The sequence below is a fragment of the Eumetopias jubatus genome, unplaced genomic scaffold (genome assembly GCF_037043125.1).
Source record: "Eumetopias jubatus isolate StellerSeaLion01/CBP00866 unplaced genomic scaffold, mEumJub1_p1.0 scaffold_13, whole genome shotgun sequence".
NCBI lineage: Eukaryota > Metazoa > Chordata > Mammalia > Carnivora > Otariidae > Eumetopias > Eumetopias jubatus.
The window spans coordinates 93288121-93306591 of NW_028274819.1; the positions used below are offsets into that span (position 1 = coordinate 93288121).

An 18471-nucleotide genomic window follows, 5' to 3' on the forward strand; every position below is an offset into this window, starting at 1 on the left:
TCTTTTTGTTTTCTCTTGGTTAATCTAGCTAAGCATTTCAGTTCTGTTTTTCTTTTCAAATAACCAACTCTTAGTGTTATTGATCTTTTCAATTTTTTTCCTATTCTCTATTTATTTTTGCTCTAATCTTTATTATTTCCTTCCTTCTGGCTATCTTTGGGCTTAGTTTGCTCATCTTTTTCTAGTTCCTTGAGTTGTAAGATTAGGTTGCTTATTTGAGATCTTTTTTCTTTGAAGGCATCTTGTACCTATAAACTTTCCTCTTAGAGCTGATTTTGCTGCATACCATACGTTTCAGTATGTTGTTTCCATTTTTGTTGTCTAAACATTTTATTTCTCCTTTGATTTCTTCTTTGATCCATTGGTTGTTCACAAGTATGCTACGTGATTTTCATGTATTTGTGAATTTTCCAATTTCCCTCATTACTGATTTCTATTTTCATATCAATGTGTTTGGAAGAGATACCAGATATGATTTCAATCTTCTTGAATTTGTTAAGACTTGTGTTGTGGCCTATGTGGCATATGATCTATCTTGAAGAATGTCCTATGTGTTCTTGAGAAGAATGTGTGTTCTGCTATCATTAGATAGCTTGTTCTGTATATGTCTGTTAGGTCCATTTGTCTTTAGGGTTGTTCAAACCAATGTCTCCTTATTAATTTTCTGTCTGGATGATCTATCCATTGTTTAGAGGAGGATACTAAAGTCTCCTACTACTATTGTACTGCTGTTTATTTCTCCTTTCAGTTCTGTTAGTATTTGCTTCATGTTTAGGTACTCTGTACATGTATTGCCAAAGCAAGCACTGTGTTTAGATACTCTGGTGCTGGGTGCATAAATATTTATAATTGTTACATCATCTTGATGAATTTACCCCTTTATCGCTATATAATGACCATCTTTGTCTATTGTGACCCTTTCAACTTAAAATCTATTTTGTCTGATATAAGGATGGACACCCCCTATTTTGGTGCTCATTTGCATGGAGTATCTTTTTCTATTCCTTCACTTTCAGCCTATATGTGTCCTTAAAGCAAAAGTGAGTCTGATGTTAGTGTGAGTGTGGTATTAGCAAAAGAACTGACAAATAGGTCAGTGGAACAGAACAGAGAGTCCAGAAATAGACCTGCATAAATATAGTTAACTGATCTTTGACAAAGCAGCAAAAGCAATACAATGGAGCAGAGATAGTCTTTTCAACAAATGGGGTAGGAACAACTGTGCAGAAAAATGAATCCAGACACAGACCTTACACCCTTTATAAAAATTAACTCAAAATGGATCATCGAGCTAAATGTAAAACACAAAATGATAAAACTCTTATAAGATAACACAAAAGAAAATCTAGGTGAGGGGCGCCTGGGTGGCTCAGTCGGTTAAGCGCCTGCCTTCATCTCAGGTCATGATCCCAGGGTTGGCTCCGGGCTCCCTGCTCAGTGGGGAACCTGTTTATCCTCTCCCTCTGCCCCTCCACCCTCTCCCATCGCCCACTCATGCTCTCTATCTCGTGCTTTCTCTCAAATAAATAAATCAAATCTTAAAAAAAAGAAAGAAAATCTAGGTGACTCTGAGTATGACAATAATTTTTTAGATACAATACCTAAGGCATGAAACATAAAAAAAGTAATTGCAAGCTGGACTTCATTAAAATTAAAATTTTCTGCTCTCCAAAAGACAGTGTCAAAAGAATGAGAATTAAAGCCACACATGAGGGAACATATTTGTAAAAAATATCTGATAAAGGATTATTATCCAAAACTACCAAGAACTCTTAAAATTCAAGAATAAGAAAACAAATAACCCAATTAAAAAATGAGCCAAAGACCTAAAGAGACACCTCACCAAAGAAAATGTACAGATGGCTAATAAGCATATGAAAAGATGCTCCACATCATAGATCATTAGGGAACTGCACATTAAAACAACAATGAGATACTATTACACAACTGTTAAAATGGCCAAAATCCAAAACACTGACAACACCAAATGATGGAGAAGATCTGGAGCAACAGGAACTTTTGTTCACTGCTGACAGAAATGCAAAATGGCCCAGCCACTTTGGAATAAAGTTTGGCAGTTTCTTTCAAAAGTAAACATACTCTGACCATATTATCTAGCAAACATACTACTTGGTATTTACCAAAATGAGGTGAAAACATACACTCACATGAATCTTGCACATGGATATTTAAAGCAGCTTTATTCATAACTGCCATATCTTTGAAGAAACCAAGATTCCTTCAGAATGTGAATGGATAAAAAAAACTGTGGTACAACCAGACAACAGACTATTACTCAGCACTAAAAAGAAATGAGCTGTCAAACCATGAAAAGTTATTAGAGGAAACTTAAATGCATATTACTAAGTGGAAGATAGACAATTTGAGAAGGCTACATATTGTATGCCAACTATATGACATTCTGGAAATGGCAAAACAATGGAGACAATAAAAAGATCAGTTGTTGCCATGGGCTGGGAGGAGACAAAGATGAATAGGTAAAGCATGAAGCATTTTTAGGGCAGTAAAACTATTCTGTATGATATTATATTATGTGGATACAAGTCATTATCCATTTGTCAAAATCTAGAAGAATGTATAACACCAAGAGTCCATCCCAAAGTCAAATATGGATTACAATGTGTTAATGGAAGTTTATCAGTTGTAACAACTGTACCACTGTGATACAGGATGTTGACAGTGGATGAGGCAGTCCATGTATACCACAAGGGGGTAAATAAACTCTCTGTACTTTTTGCTTAATTTTGCTGTAATCTTACAACTGTTCAAAAAAAAAAGTCTATTAAAAAAACATAGCTCTTAACTACCTTTCATATGTCTATCCAGATAAAAAACCATTGTTTCCACTATGGATCAGAAGGTAAAACCACTGCCTGATTATTTCTAAAACTTAGCTTTCAAAATCATCTTAACTGGTAATTTAAGGCTCATAGTAAGGATCAAAGAACTTACTTTTCAACTTTCTTCTGATGTTCTTTTTGTCTTTGTTGTTCTTTTACTTGTTCTCTCTCAATATCCATGAAAAGTCGTCTATATCTCAGGTATTGCTTTTGACGCTAAAGGAAAGAAGTTAAAATTGTTGAGACTATGGACTCCAGGAAACAAACTGAGGGTTTCAGAGGGGAGGGGGGTGGGGAGATGGGTTAGTCTGGTGATGGGTATTAAGGAGGGCACATATTGCATGGAGCACTGGGTGTTATACGCAAACAACGAATCATGGAACGCTACATCAAAAACTAATGATGTACCGTATGGTGACTAACATAACATAATAAAAAAAAAAACTGTTAAGATTCTGCTCTCAGAGGACTTTCCAAGGAAGGAAAATATCCTTGTGCCATAGATATGCTAGATGATACAAAAGTCACATCGAATTAAGTCCTTAATTTCCTTCTATTTTATGGTGACCTAGGATAATAGCACATACAACAAGAGCTTTATATTCTCAAGCACATAGCTATTAGATATTACAGACAAATCAGAGAAAGAAGTACTAATTTAGTTTGCCCTTAGTATAGTCCTTTGTCAACAGCACTTGAAGAAATGACTGTATTTGATACGATAAGATATATTACTATATTTACTCTGTATTCCCAAGTAATAAGTACCATAGAAGCAGGGCCAAAGAAAGAATGTGAGAGGTATTTTATAAAAGAACAACAGTCACTTTAAATTTTCAAAATTAAAACCACATTGCAAAAGTATACTCTAAGCCTAGCCTCATATGGTAATAAAGAGGGAAGAAGGACTGAGGAATATCTGAGCACCACACTTTAAAAGGGAACAAGTATAGGGGCGCCTGAGTGGCTTAGGCGGTTAAGCATCTGACTCTTGATTTCAGCTCAAGTCATGATCTCAGGGTTGTAAGATCAAGGCCCACATCAGGCTTGTGCTGGGCATGAGCGTGCTTGGGATTCTCTCTCTCCCTCTCCCTCTGCCCCCCCCCCACCCCGGAAAAAAGGGAGCAAGTATAATAAAAGCAAGTGCTATTGCCCTGTGGGTTTATATATTCTCTTTTAAGGACATAAGCTACTTAAAGGGCACTGGTGTACACATAGACATGTTTTTGCCCTTTGAGTAGCTTATGTCCTTTTGGTAAAAATTATCAAAAGTCTAATAGCTGGTTCTTAATGCTGAGGCCATCACAAGCTCAGTGGTATTTTTTTCAAAACACATATGCCCCAAACCTACCTTTTCATATACTGATCAGTATATCTGTTTGGGTTCAGGCATTTGTATTTTGAAAAAAGCTCCACATCTGATTCTGGCACATGGGCAGTGTTAAAAAACTCTTGGTTTAAACCAACTTTAGATTAAGAAGGAAAAAAAAAAGTAAGTCATAAGTTAAAAACCCTTCCTTTAAGTTATTATGACAAACACACACTAATGGGAAAAATTCACTAGGATCAGATCTCTGATTTCACATCAAGGTATCCTAAATCCTAGAAGCTTGGAAGAAAAGTTCAACACATTATAATGACTCAAGTAATTTCTCTGCCTTTATCCATGGAATTTGTAGTACTGGCTCTTAATGTGTAAGAACACAGTAAATCATTCCCAATTTCACATATACTATTATAATAGAAATACTGGTGTCCAAAAGCAATTATCATTACGTACCTCTTTCTTGTCTTCTTCATGATCTACTCCAGATTGGAGTGTCAGTGGAATTTGGAATTCAGTGTTCAATTTTGATTGATAGCCATCATAAACCTGTTAGAAGTCCAGGCACACAAAGTGACAAAATTGCCAAAAGCTAGCCCTGTATGTGCTTTTGATATTTTCATCTATTGTTTCTTTTCTCCTGCAACCTTAACCTCAACTGGGTAAAAACAAACAATTAAAAAATCAATAAATTAAAATAAATTTAAAAAGAATGAAAGAAGCAGATTCAGAAGAAATAAACCAAATAAAAAATAATAAAGCAAAGGAAATGACTCAGGTCAAAAACATGGGTGAATTAATAACAAATCAAAATGTTCAGAATGAAAGTTCTTCTAAAGTGGTCACTTGAAATCACTCTGAGCATGCTTAGGACTGAATCCAGGATATAAAGCCAGATCCCTTATTATCTCAAATCTGTAATCATTTTCAATGTACACAACTCTTTTGGTGGGTGTGAGCCCAAATAAGAACCTGAAAATATTATAACATCAACTAACATGGAAGGGAGGAAACTGGAGCTAATTTTCCCCCATATTACTAGAAAAGCCTTATGATATAACTTGGTATACCTACTTTGTTATAGGTCAAATTATGACCTCTAACTTTTAGAATGAAAGCTTAGTATTACTTTTTTTAGCTTAAAAGTTATGTATCTTTTAGCAAAGTTGCCAGATATAAGATCAGTATACAAAAATCAACTGTATTTCTTTATACTTGTAATGAACAATCTGAAAATGAAATTAATGGAAAAATCCATTAAAAATACCATCAAAAAATTACTTAAAATTAACAAAGTTGGTGTATATTTTATTCTCTAAAACCTACAAAACATTGTTGGAAGAAATTAAAGAAGGTCTAGATGAATGAAAAGACATGAAAGGACAGATAAGATGGCAGTACTCCCCAGATTGATCAACAGATTTAATGCAATCGCCATCAAAATTTCAGATGACTTCTTGTAGGAGTTGACAGGGTGATCCTTAAATCCAAATGCAAGGGACCCAGAATAGCTAAGATGGTTTTGAAACAGAAGAATATAGTTGGAGGAATCACTCTTCCCAATTCTAAAACTTAACTACAAAGCTACAGGGCGCCTGGGTGGCTCAGTTGGTTAAGTGACTGCCTTCGGCTCAGGTCATGATCCTGGAGTCCTGGGATCGAGTCCCGCATCGGGCTCCCTGCTCAGCAGGGAGTCTGCTTCTCCCTCTGACCCTCTCCCCTCTCATGTGCTCTCTCTCTCTCTCATTCCCTCTCTCAAATAAATAAATAAAATCTTAAAAAAAATATTCAAGATAGTGTGGTACTGGCATAAGAACAGACTTATAAAAAAAAAGAATAGATTTATAGATCAATGGAACAGAACTGACAGTTCAGAAATAAACCGTTATATTTACAATCAACTGATTTTTGGCAAGAGTGTTCAACGGGTAAGCATTTCAACAAATGATGTTGGGACAACTGGATATCCACATGCAAAAGAATGAAGTTCAATTCCCACCTTCTACCACATATGGAAATTAACTCAAAATGGATCACAGACCTAAATGCAAGAGATATAAAATTCTTCAAGGAACACGTAAGAGTAACTCTTCATGATCCTGCATTAGGTAGTTTCTTAGATATGACCATCAAAAGCACAATCCACAAAAGAAAAAGTAACTAAGACTTCTTCAAAACTTCACACCCATTCATATAGCTATAATTAAAAAAACATTAAGTGCTGGTGAGGATGTGAAGAAATTAGAACCCTCATACACTGTTGGAAGGAATGAAAAACCGTGCAGCCACTTTGGAAAACAGTTTGGCACTTCTTCAAAAGGTTAAGCATAGAGTCCCCATATTCCCAGCAATTCCACTCCTTGGTATACTCAAGAGAAATGAAAACACATATCCACAGAAAAACTTGTATGCAAATACTCACAGCAACATTATTAATAACAGCCAAGAAGCAGAAACAATCCAAACGTCCATCAATTGATGAATGAATAAATAAAATGTGCTATATGCATAAAATGGAATGTTATCTAATGAGAGGAATAAAGTACTGCTATATGCTACAAGGTCAATGAACTTTGAAAACATTATGCTAAATGAAAAAAGCCAGTCACAAAAGGCCATATATTCCATGATCCCATTTATATGAAATGTCCAGAATAGGGAAATCTATAGACAGAGAAATTGGTTAATGGTTGCCTAGGGTTGGGGGGGTGGAAGAAAAAGGAATTGGCAGCTAATGGGTAAGGACTTTCAGGGTATGATGAAATGTTCTAAAATTCATTGTGGCAAACTTTATACAACCCTTTGAATATACTAAAAACACTGCATTGTACACTTTAAATAGGTAAATTATATGGTATATAAATTACAGTCAATCCTCAATATTCCATACTCCTTATTTGTGAATTTGCCTATTCACTAAAATTTATTTGTAATCCCAAAATTAACACTTGTGATGCTTTTATGATCATTTGCAAACATGTGACAAATTTGAGTCACTAGATATGCATGTTGCTAGCTAAGGTTGAACAAGGTGATGCTCTGCTCTTTTTGTTTCAGCCTTCAAACTGTAAACAAGTATTCTTTTCAAGGTCTATTTAGTACCAAGGTTTTTGCATTTTTGTGCTTTTTGTTTCTGATTTCACTATTTAAAATGGCTCCTGGAGCACCTGGGTGGCTCAGTCAGTTGAGCGTCTAACTCTTGATTTCAGCCCAGGTCATGATCTCAGGGTCCTGGGATCCAGCCCCAGATCGCGTCGGGCTCTCAGCTCAGTGGGGAGTCTACTTGAGGATTTCTCTCCCTCTCCCTCTGCCCTTCTCCTGGTTCACTCTCTTGCTCTCTCTCTCTAAAATACATAATTTTTTTAAAGAGATAAAAATAAAAAACAGAATAAAATAAAATAAAATAAAATAAAATAAAATAAAATAAAATGGCTCCCAAGCACAGCGTTGAAGTACTATCTAGCATTCCTAAGCATAAGAAGGTTGTGATGAGGGGCGCCTGAGTGGCTCAGATGGTTAAGCGTTTGCCTTCGGCTCAGGTCCTGATCCTGGGATCCTGGGATCGAGTCCCACATCTGGCTCCTTGCTCAGCAGGAAGCCTGCTTCTCCCTCTCCCACTCCCCCTGCTTGTGTTCCCTCTCTCGCTGTCTCTCTCTCTCTGTTAAATAAATAAATAAAATCTTTAACAAAAAAAAAAAAAAGAAGGCTGTGATGTGCCTTATGGAGAAAATACATGTATGAGATAAGCTCATTCAGGAATAAGCTATAGTGTTACTGGCTCTGAGTCCATGTTAATAAATCAACATTATATATTAAATAAGATATCTTTAAACAGAAACTCACATAAAATAAAGTCAGGTATTGATGAGTGACCAAAACGTTGTGATCAGAGGCTCACAAAAACCTAACTCTGTATCTCCCCTAGGAATAGTGGTTTTGTATTCACCAATTCAATGTTTGTGGCAACTTTATATAACTACCGTGAATAACAAGAATTGACTGTATATCTCATTATTTTTAAAATTATTTATTTGTTATAGATAAAATCTGAAAATGATACATAGCAGAAACTTATGGTAGTTATTTCTGGAATTTTGGGTTATTTTTTCTTTTTGTTTGTGTTTACTTTTGCTACAATAAAAATGAAACAATTTTCTGCTTTCAAAAAAGAAAAACCAGGCTTTCAGCACTGGGCAAGGGGTAAGCTCACTATGGACCTGTCTGTCTCACTGATTCTAACTAAAGATTCCAGGAAATGTGGTCTGTGGTATCTGGAGAGTGTAGGGATTGGGTATCCTGAGGAAGAATGAGTTAGAAAAGTGGATTCCTCAAATCTGTGTACGTATTGGCATATATCCTAAAATCGCCCCTGAGTTATGCATGCATGGGATGGACCTAAAGGAGTATAATGAAGGCTTTGAAAATTGAACTAACGTTGGAGCCACTCTTCACAGAAGGTGAGAAAGAACTTATAATATAAACGTAACCAGGCTGATTGCCTGCTAGAACAAATAAACAAAAGATGCAACATTCTTCAGAGGATTTCAACAGAAGCCAGAGTCTCACAATATAATATTCAAAATTGGACCCAGAAGAAAGGATGGCCAGAGAATCCAGAATATGGTCCAAAGACAGATAACTCTTCTTCTGACATAGTAGGAATAGGTTAGAATGCCAAAAAAAAGACGAATGGCTGAGGGACGTAGTGCATGATGGCTTCTATTTTTTTCATCAAAGTCTGAGAGTATGTGGATGTAGCAAGAGCTTTACAAAGTATTTAAGATTTACTATTATTAGTGTGGGCCATAGGAGAGAGAGCTGACAAAGGGCAAGCAAGAAAAATGCTAAGCAGCATGGGGAACACAGCAGCTGTGACCATAAGCCCAAAGTATGACTGTGATCTAAATCTACACTATTAAAGTGTTTTTTCCAATAAGGCAGGATTATTTCAGGAGCCTAAAAGGAGAAAGGATGGATCTAGGGGATCGAGGCTTGTATGGCAGAAGGACAAGAAGAGCTTCTGACCACCAAGGCAGCACCCTCAAGCAAATAGTTAGGTATGCCTCTTCTGTGCTCAGTTAATGACCTATGCACCCTCTACCATTATGTTGCTTCAGAATTATCTGCTTATGTGTCAGTCTCTCTTCTTTAGATTGTCTGAAATTTGAGTTCTGTGTCTGATTCACAATTGTATCTTTGATATTTAGTGCCTAAACAATGGATAACACCTAATAAGGTGTTCAATAAATGTTTAATTGCTTAATTCAAAACATATTTAACAAGAGACTATCCGGTACCAGGCACTGTACTATAAAGGCTGTCCATACACTGGTAAACACATAAGGTGTGGTACCTCTCCTCATAAAGCTTACAGACCAGTGGAAAACATGCTAAATCAATACATTATTACAAATTGTTTTGTGTAGTGAGAAGGAAAGAGAACGCAAGGATAGAGAAAAACAGAAGCGAGGAGACCTATTTTTAACAAGGTGGTCAGGACAGTCTTTTCCAAGGAGAGAACATTGAAGCTGAAACCTAAAGGACGAGAAGGGACCAGCTTTGTGAAGAAAAAAAAGAAGGCTATCCAGGCAAAGGAAAAAACATATGCAACAGACCTGAGGTAGGAAAGAGCCTGGCATACTTCGGGATACGTAAGTGACGATGTAGAATAAAACACGACAGTGTACCTTTAGGCCAACCTCATAGAGACAAACTAAAAATTATAAAAGAGCTACAGTGTAGTCCTGAAAACCTCAGCCCAAATCCTACTTTCTGTCTTTATGCTCCTTTTCTCCTGCTGTTCTCTTAAAAGGGTCAAGAGGAAATGTCTCTTTATCTCTTTTATATATCCTAACAACACTGGTTGCCTGAAGGCTCTGTCATTAAAATAACATAAAATCACAAGATAGAAATTATCTAGACAGTGATCAGTTCTAGTGGAAATAAACTAGACTTCAGTTAAGCCATGGAGGAATCTTAGGAGGCCAGATTACTGTAATGTTTTCTTGAAAAACTATGGATCTTAACTCAGTACATCGAAGCTTAGGCAATATAACCCTAATAAGCTCCAGCCTACACGCTGAACAGCTTATTTCTTGGTGATCCTGTCTTATGCTCTACTAGCTTATCGATGGAGATCTAGGCCTGGCCATTGGGGGGAAGGTCCTCCTGACCCCTCTCCGTCAGAAACCACTCATTTATTCCCCTCTCATGCCATAAAAGACAATGGCCATTAGAAATACACCTCTTATAAAGAACACACATATAAAATACAGTTTTTCCAATACCCTAGGTTTTGGGAGAGCACTAAAGTAATCTTAGGATAAGTTTTACACACTATGAACTAAAACAAGAGTCTGTTTGTTGCTCAGCCTTACCACTCCCAGCTCTGTAGGTACCTGCGATCCTACCTAAATTCCATTACTCATACTCTACCTGTCTTCTGCTGGAAGCCTCTGTCTGGTGCTTGGCTGGCAGATGCTGCCGGTCGTCCAGAAGCAAATCCTCTTGCCATCTTTCAGCTGTCCCAACAGACGGCTGCTGCCTGAAGTATAAGCTCTAAAAGAATACAAAAGCAGTCACCAAAATACATGAGCAGTGACATAATGCTAGTAATGCTGCAGGGATAGCCCTGACATACTCTATACAGGTCTGTTAGATTAGTTGCATACATTATGGCATAAAAGTAGACATTACACTCCTTGCCACTATTATGGATCTTAACTGTATCCACAAAGCAGTCCTAAGTTTCTTCATCTATAAAACAGGGATAATCACAGTATCTATCTCCCCAGATTATTGTGAGAATGAGAAATGACACAATGGATACAAAGTTCTAGAACTATTTTGGTTATGGAAAGTGCTTAACAAATGTAAGCTGTCTCTCATATTATTAATAGTATTAATAAGAGAGAACACTACCAGAAGCAGCAGAAGCACTGTTGTGAGAAGCATAGCTCTGGCAAGCCCAGATCAAACTCTAACTGATTTACTTTCCGTTTACTTTTGACTGCACTCTGCTCTACCTGCTCTCCCGCTGAACCTGGATCCTGGATATCATGTAAATCATATTTGTGGTGCTCCGGAAATAACTCCTTTCTCCATCTCTTATCTGTCATGTTACGAAAGGCCTGCCCATGGTTCCTGCGCTACAAGACAACAAAACATTGAACATCAATTGTCAAAGCAGAGCATCATGCCAGGGCAATGGTAAAAGCCTCGGTGAAGGGGCCTGAAGTAGTTTCAACAGGTCGGAATGGTATGATACATCACAGAACTAGAGAACAGGATAGCTTTGCCCACTATTTACTGACCTCAACACTAAGTCCCCAATATTTCCCTCTTAAACTTGAGCCAAAATCTAAGCAATTTATTCTCTGCTACTTATTCCTCACCATGCTCTGCTCTACTTATTCCCCAGAGAGGTGAGATCTTTTTCTTTTTTTTAAAGATTTTATTTATTTATTTGACAGCGAGAGAGGGAACACAAGCAGGGGCAGAGGGAGAGGGAGAAGCAGGCTCCCCACCAAGCAGGGAGCCCGATGCGGGGCTCTATCCCAGGACCCTGGGATCGTGACCTGAGCCGAAGGCAGACACTTAACGACTGAGCCACCCAGGCACCCCGAGAGGCGAGATCTTAAACACTGGGTGAAACATACCGATGGCACTTCAGAAGCAATTCTTCTTTCAATCTCCCATTTCTCACAAGATGAGGGTTGCTTGATATACTTGCTCTAAAGGAACAACAAAATACAGAACTATTTAAGCAGAAATGATTAGTGACAACTAATGACATCAGTGACAACTCCAAAATGATGATACTAGGGGAGGATAACATAACAGAGTTGGTGTGCATGTGTGCCTGCATGTGTTAATACAAAATTCCCATATATAAATCAAAGTAGGAAGGAAAATAGTATAATGAATCCCAGGATACCCAACCCCCAGCTTCAATAATTAATAACATTTTTTTCCATCTGTCTCTTTTCCCACTTTTTTCCTGGACTATTTTAAAGCAAATCCCAGATTATTCTGGTCCTTTTTTTTCTTTCTTTTTTTGCATAACTATTCAATAATATGTTTGGAAGAAGGCAACAAAGTAATGTTTTTATAATGTTGCTAGCATTTTCCCAAGGTATAGCTAGGAAACAAGCTTGTGTCATTCCACATACACTGCTACTAGATGTCCCCAATAACTCCATACACAAAAACTAGCAGTGGTAAAGTTCAGGTAGTTCTGAGGTGGCAAACAGCTTGTTTTATCCTTCCTCATAACTGGTTTGCAAACTGGTAGAGCAGAATGTCTGGTTTTGGTGTACTGCTTCAGTTGGCCAAGAGGAGAAGCCCTTCAGTATTTATAAAACTAAATGCAGAAAGTCAAATATACTCCAGGATGTGAGTTTATGCAAATGTCTACTGTTAATCAATCAATATTATATGAACCCTGTCTCTTCGTCAACCCAAATGACAGATGCTTTCTCACCTGGACAGACTTGAGGTCTGGCACATTTTGAAATAGCTAAAATGTTATGCTCTTAGCCTCGCTCTAGAAGCTTTTTTTTTTTAAGATTTTTTATTTATTTGACAGAGAGAGACAGCAAGAGAGAGAACACAAGCAGGGGGAGTGGGAGAGGGAGAAGCAGGCTTCCCACTAAGCAGGAAGCCCGATGCGGGGCTCGATCCCAGGACCACAACCTGAGCCGAAGGCAGACACTTAACGACTGAGCCACCCAGACGCCCCTCACTCTAGAAGCTTTAATTCTATGTAGCTTACATGTGAACTAACTTGATAAGCTCCAACCCAAATCTTAAGTAATTTCATCTGTTACTCTTTTAAGAAGGAGAGTCTTCCGCCTGTATTCTGCTCTACCTGTTCTCTAGGGGAAGCTCGGTCCTGGGTTTTAGGTTCAACATACTGATTATACTCCAGAGGCAATTCATTGCTCATTCTCTCTGCTCTCATAAAAGATGGCAGTTGCTTGAGAAACATGTTCTAAAGGAATAAAAATAAAAAGCAAACTGTCTGACCAGGGCAACATGCTAATCATAATATTGTAGGTTTCAGTGAGAACTCCAGGGAAATGGTACCAGGTGAGGATATGCTGATACATTTTCACTTGAACAAGGATATAATACTTTTATCTTATGCTATTTATTTTTTAAGGAGGTAACACTTCTAGCTCAACTCTGTAAACCTGAATTTTCAATCCTAAACCATGTACAGAGTAGTCTGACAAACTCCCCATATGTTAAGTAATTTAGGATCTGCCACAACTTCCTACACTGTTCATGTAGGGACAGTGTGTTGGTGGTAATACTGTGGGCTTCAGCAGAAGTTGTAGCATAATCTTAGTAAACTAAAATAGTTTGATTCTACAGTAAGAATATGAATGGGATTTATCAACCTTCTAAATGACAGAACTGAGTTGGTTGATAGAGTTCATCAGACCAGGGTCTTTTGCACCTGTTTCTGTACTTCATGTTACCGATTATTGAGAATATATGAAATTCAGTTACTTTATCTTCTGTTTATCTCCTTTTTATTTTGCTCTACCTGATCTCTGATGAAGGTCTGGTCCTGGAGTTTAGGAGGCAGATACTGATAACCTGCCAGAGAATAGTCTTCTCTCCCTTTCTCACTTGACATATCAGAATGTGACTCCTTGAAGTGTACTTTCTAAAAGAAAACAAAAACACTAATTGTATATTGTCCAGGAGGAGTAATATGATAGTAATAATACTATAGGCTTTATTGAGAGCCTTACAGTAATTTTTTTAACTTGAGATAATGTGAAATATAGAATAAAACAGAAAGCCATACTTTCTGTCATTACCGAAGTCTAGCTTCTTGAGAACAACCTTTGCAAGTTCCAAACTAAACCCTGAACCATTCAGTTCCTGCCGGACTCTCTCCTTTTTCTGTTCTACCTTGTCCCTGGTGGAGGTCTGATCTTGATGCCTGGGTAGAAGATCCTGATGGACATCCAGAGGAAACGCCTCTCTCCCTCTTGGGCCTATCAAAATTGATGCTGGCTGCTTCAAATTTGCTTCCTAAAGAAAGAACAAACACAAAATACCAATTGTTCAGTTAAGAAAGATCAGTTAACCAATACTTTAGGCTGTGGTGAGAATTCTGGCATTAACTGAGGTCAGAGTATAACTGAGCATATGAAATAGAAGAAAACACTATGTTCTAGTCCACATAAGCCCACTTACAACCCTATGTAATTTATTTCCTGTTGATCCCTTTCTTCTTATTTTTGGCCTAACTGATCTCTGGTGGAGGGCTGGCCTTGGAACCTGAGTAGTAAAAGATACTGTTGCACACTTGTGGGCCACTCCTTGTTCCATCTTTCAGCTGTCAAAGCAGATAATGGCTGCCAGAAATATTTTTCCTAATAAAGATTAAAAAAAAAAAAGTAAATTGTCCAGTAAGGGGTAATGTGCTGCTGATAATACTTTAACATTTAATAAGAACCCCAGACTTTTGAGGAATTAATGAGGAAACTATTTTTTCCAACTATGACTCTCCAAATCAGCTGCAATTTAGTCCTTGCAAATCCCACTCCAAAATTTAAGTAGTTATTTCTTCTTGTTATATCTCCTTTCCACTCTATTTTACCTGATCTCTGGGTAGAAAATGCTGATGCTGGTCTTTGGGTAGAAAATCTTGGTCCTGAAATGTGGATTGAATATTCTGGTCCTCAGGGAGAACATGCTGGTCTCTGGAAGGAAAATGCTGGTCCTGACATTCAGGTAGAATATCCTGGTCTTTGGGTAGAAAATCCTGGTCTTTAAGTAGAAAGTCCTGGTCCTGACATCTGGGTAGAATATTCTGGTCTTTGGGAAGAACACACTGTTCTTTGGGTAGCAAATCCTGGACTTTAGACACAATACTCCCATCATCTAGTTCAATATTCTGGGCTTCTGGCATAATACCCTGAGTTTTTATCTTAACAGCCTGGGCTTTAGGCTCAATGGCCTGGGCTTCGGGCTCAACAGCTTGGCTTTCCAGCTCAATAGCCAGAGTATTGAGTCTTGGCTCACCACTCTTGGCTTCTGGCTCAATACTCTCAGCTTCTAGCTCAACACTCTGGATTCCTGTCAAATCACCCTGGGTTTCCAGCAGATCATCTTGGGCTTCTGGAAGATAATCCTGGGCTTCTGGAAAAATATTCTGAAGGCCTTGAAGATCTAATTGCTTTTGCTCTTCCTCTTTCATCACAGCAAATAGTGGATTTTTGAACTGTACTTTCTAAAAGTGAACATAAACATCAAATATAGAATGCCGGGTGGTAGCAACACTCTAGATTTTCCACGAGATTCCTAAAATAATTTCAATAAGATATGGTAGTCAGGGGCGCCTGGGTGGCTCAGTGGATTAAGCGTCTGCCTTCAGCTCAGGTCGTGATCCCAGGGTCCTGGGATCGAGCCCTGTGTCAGGCTCCCTGCTAAGTGGTGAGCTTATGTCTCCCTCTCCCTCTGCCTGCCGCTCCCCCTGCTTGCGCTCACTCACATTCTCTCTCTTGCTCCCTTTCAAATAAATAAAATCTTAAAAAAGATAAAAAAGATATGGTAGTCAAACAAATTACTAGAATAAAATGGGAAATTATAATATTTGCTTGACTTAACAGAACCTAAATCTATAATCCCAAACTAGTACAACAATATGGTACTGCTAGTCCAAATCACACTTGGTTTAATTTTTATTGTACTATCTCCTTTCACTCTGCTTTACCTGAACTCTGCTGAAAGGTTTATCCCTGTCTTCAGAAAGGAGATCCTGCTGGTCTCCCCAAAACAAATTTTCTGTCCCTTTCTTATCTATCATAACAGATGAAGATTCCTCAGAGTCAGGTTCCTACAAAACAACACAATCAACAATGAAAAAAAAGTATCTATTACAGGTATAAACTATGAGATTACAATAAAATCCTGGGATTCAGCGCACTATTAATATAATTTGGTAGGTCAATACAATCAAATATTATAAAAACAGGACATTACAAAAGAAGCATAAGACTATATAATGAAAATTATAAAACACTGTTGAAAGAAATTTAAAAAGATCTAAATAAATCGAAAGACATCCCATGTTCACGGATCTCAGAAGGTAGTATTAAGACATTGATAAACCCTCAGTCAACTGGTTTTCAACAAGGGTGCCAAGAAAATTCAATGGAAAAAGGATAGTTTTTCAACAAATGGTACTGGGACAAGTGGATATCCACATGCAAAAGAACTAAGTTAAACCACTTCCTCACCACATATAAAAATTCACTCAAAATAGATTATAGACCTAAATGTAAGAACTAAAATTATAAAATTTTTAGGACACATAGCAGAAAATATTGATGACTTTAGATTAAGCAATGGTTTATTAGATACTATATCAAAAACACAAGCAACACAAGAAAAAATAGATAAATTAAACTACACCAAAATTAAAAATTTTGTACAAATGACAGCATTAAGAAAGTGAAATGACAACCTACAGAATGGGAGAAAATATCTGCAAATCATGTATCTGATAAGGGACATGTATCCAGAATATATAAAGAACACTTATAACTCAATAATAAAAAAAACAAATATCCCAATTAAAAAATGGACACATTTAAATAGACATTTTCTCCATAAGAGACATATAAATGGGCAATAGGCATGTGAAAAGATACTCAAGATCCTAAGTCATCAGGAAAACACAAATCAAAAGTATAGTGAGATATCATTTCACATCAGTAGGATGGTTATAGTCAAAAAGATGGACAATAATAAGTATTGGTGAGGATGTGAGGAAATTGGAACCCACATATATTGCTGATGGAAAACAGCGCGGCAGCTCCTCAAACTATTAAATACAGAGTTAGCCTATGACCCCAAAATTCTAAAGAAATGAATGTCCACACAACAACATGTACATAAGTCTCTGTAACAGTTATTCACAAAAGCCACGAAGTCCATCCACTGATGAATGGATATACCAAATGCGATAAAGCCATAAAAGGAATATTATTCCGCAATAAAAAAGGAATGAAGTACTGATACATTCTACAACATAATGAAAATATGCAAAGTGAAAGAAGCCAGTCACAAAAGACCACATAGTATAGGATTCTATTTAGATGAAATGTCCAGAATAAGCAAATCCATAGAGACAGCAAGTAGTTTAGTGGTTGCTTAGAGCTGGGGGTAGGGAAAGGAGTGAATGGGAAATGACAGCTAATGGGAATAGGGTTTCTTTTAGGGGTGAAGAAAGTGTTCTAAATTAGATTATGTTGACAGTTGTACAAACCTGTGTGTATACTAAAAACCACTGAAATGTATACTTTAAATGGGTAAACTCTGTGGTATATAAATTATATCTCAATAGAACAGTTAGGAACAAAACAATACTGGACCGTAGAATCTTAACCCTCAAACCCAAATGTAATTAGCTGTGGACGGCTCTAACAAGCCCTTATTTTTTCCCTTTATTCTTTACATTTCCCTCCCTGGTTTTCTATAAATTTTCTGGTAATGCGAAGGAGTTAAAAGACCAAAGACCTTGACAGACCTTAAAGGTCAACTGTCTTCTTGTTCCTGTATTTATCTTGAGGGATGATGACTTCCTAAAGTGCTTTCTGAAAAAAAAAAAAATTAATACAAATATAGATGGTCTAGAGAAAGCAATATGCTCATGATACTAAGTTGAGATTTTGTGAAAGATCTGGAATGATTTTAACAAATGAGGGTGGTTTAATATAAATAAAGAAAAACAAGTGGTGAGTTCTACTTCAGATTTACAAACAAATCACTCACACATCAAACATGGAGTGAAATAGGCTGCTAGGAGAATATATTAACTTTATAAATGACAATTTGTCCCTATCCCAGCCAGGATCAATTTTAGGAGGCTTATGATTTTATCTTGGTGACCTAACAATGTGCAAGCAAGTATATCTTCTATTTGTATCTCTATATCTGGAATAACAATAAGAACCAGAGAGATTCTAAGGTCAGTAAAAATAAGTCTAACAAGGAAATGAAACCAGAGTTCAACTGGGTTATAGACTGTGTCCTTTCTGACTGGCAGATTTCCACTTCACACAACTGAGGGGGTAGAAAACTATTCAGAATTGAGGGAAAGACCACATACTTGATATAAGAAATACAAAAAATTACACTAATTTCTTTTATCAATCTCATTTCTATAGAATGATGTTTCCAATGTTTTAGCTGAAAAATACACATGCATTCTTTGGAAGTAGCAGTCAGTCTGAATTCATCATCATCATCATCATCATT

General features: G+C 37.2%; 1 protein-coding gene across 5 annotated transcripts in view; it reads right to left on the reverse strand.

Annotated features, from left to right (window-relative positions):
• Positions 1–18471, reverse strand: part of CCDC15 (coiled-coil domain containing 15) — an 85372-nt gene that overhangs the window by 52792 nt on the left and 14109 nt on the right. For 2 of the 5 annotated variants that reach the window (XM_088017641.1, XM_088017642.1), the window contains exons 6-14: positions 15923–16045; positions 14807–15439; positions 14113–14235; positions 13739–13861; positions 11844–11918; positions 11211–11333; positions 10621–10743; positions 4642–4734; positions 2974–3077 (exon numbers count right to left, since the gene is read on the reverse strand). In XM_088017641.1, coding sequence (XP_087873767.1) covers positions 2974–3077; positions 4642–4734; positions 10621–10743; positions 11211–11333; positions 11844–11918; positions 13739–13861; positions 14113–14235; positions 14807–15439; positions 15923–16045 — 1520 coding nt within the window. The remainder of the gene's footprint in view (positions 1–2973; positions 3078–4641; positions 4735–10620; positions 10744–11210; positions 11334–11843; positions 11919–13738; positions 13862–14112; positions 14236–14806; positions 15440–15922; positions 16046–18471) is intronic. The other 3 variants (XM_088017644.1, XM_088017645.1, XM_088017643.1) reach the window with 3 other exon arrangements.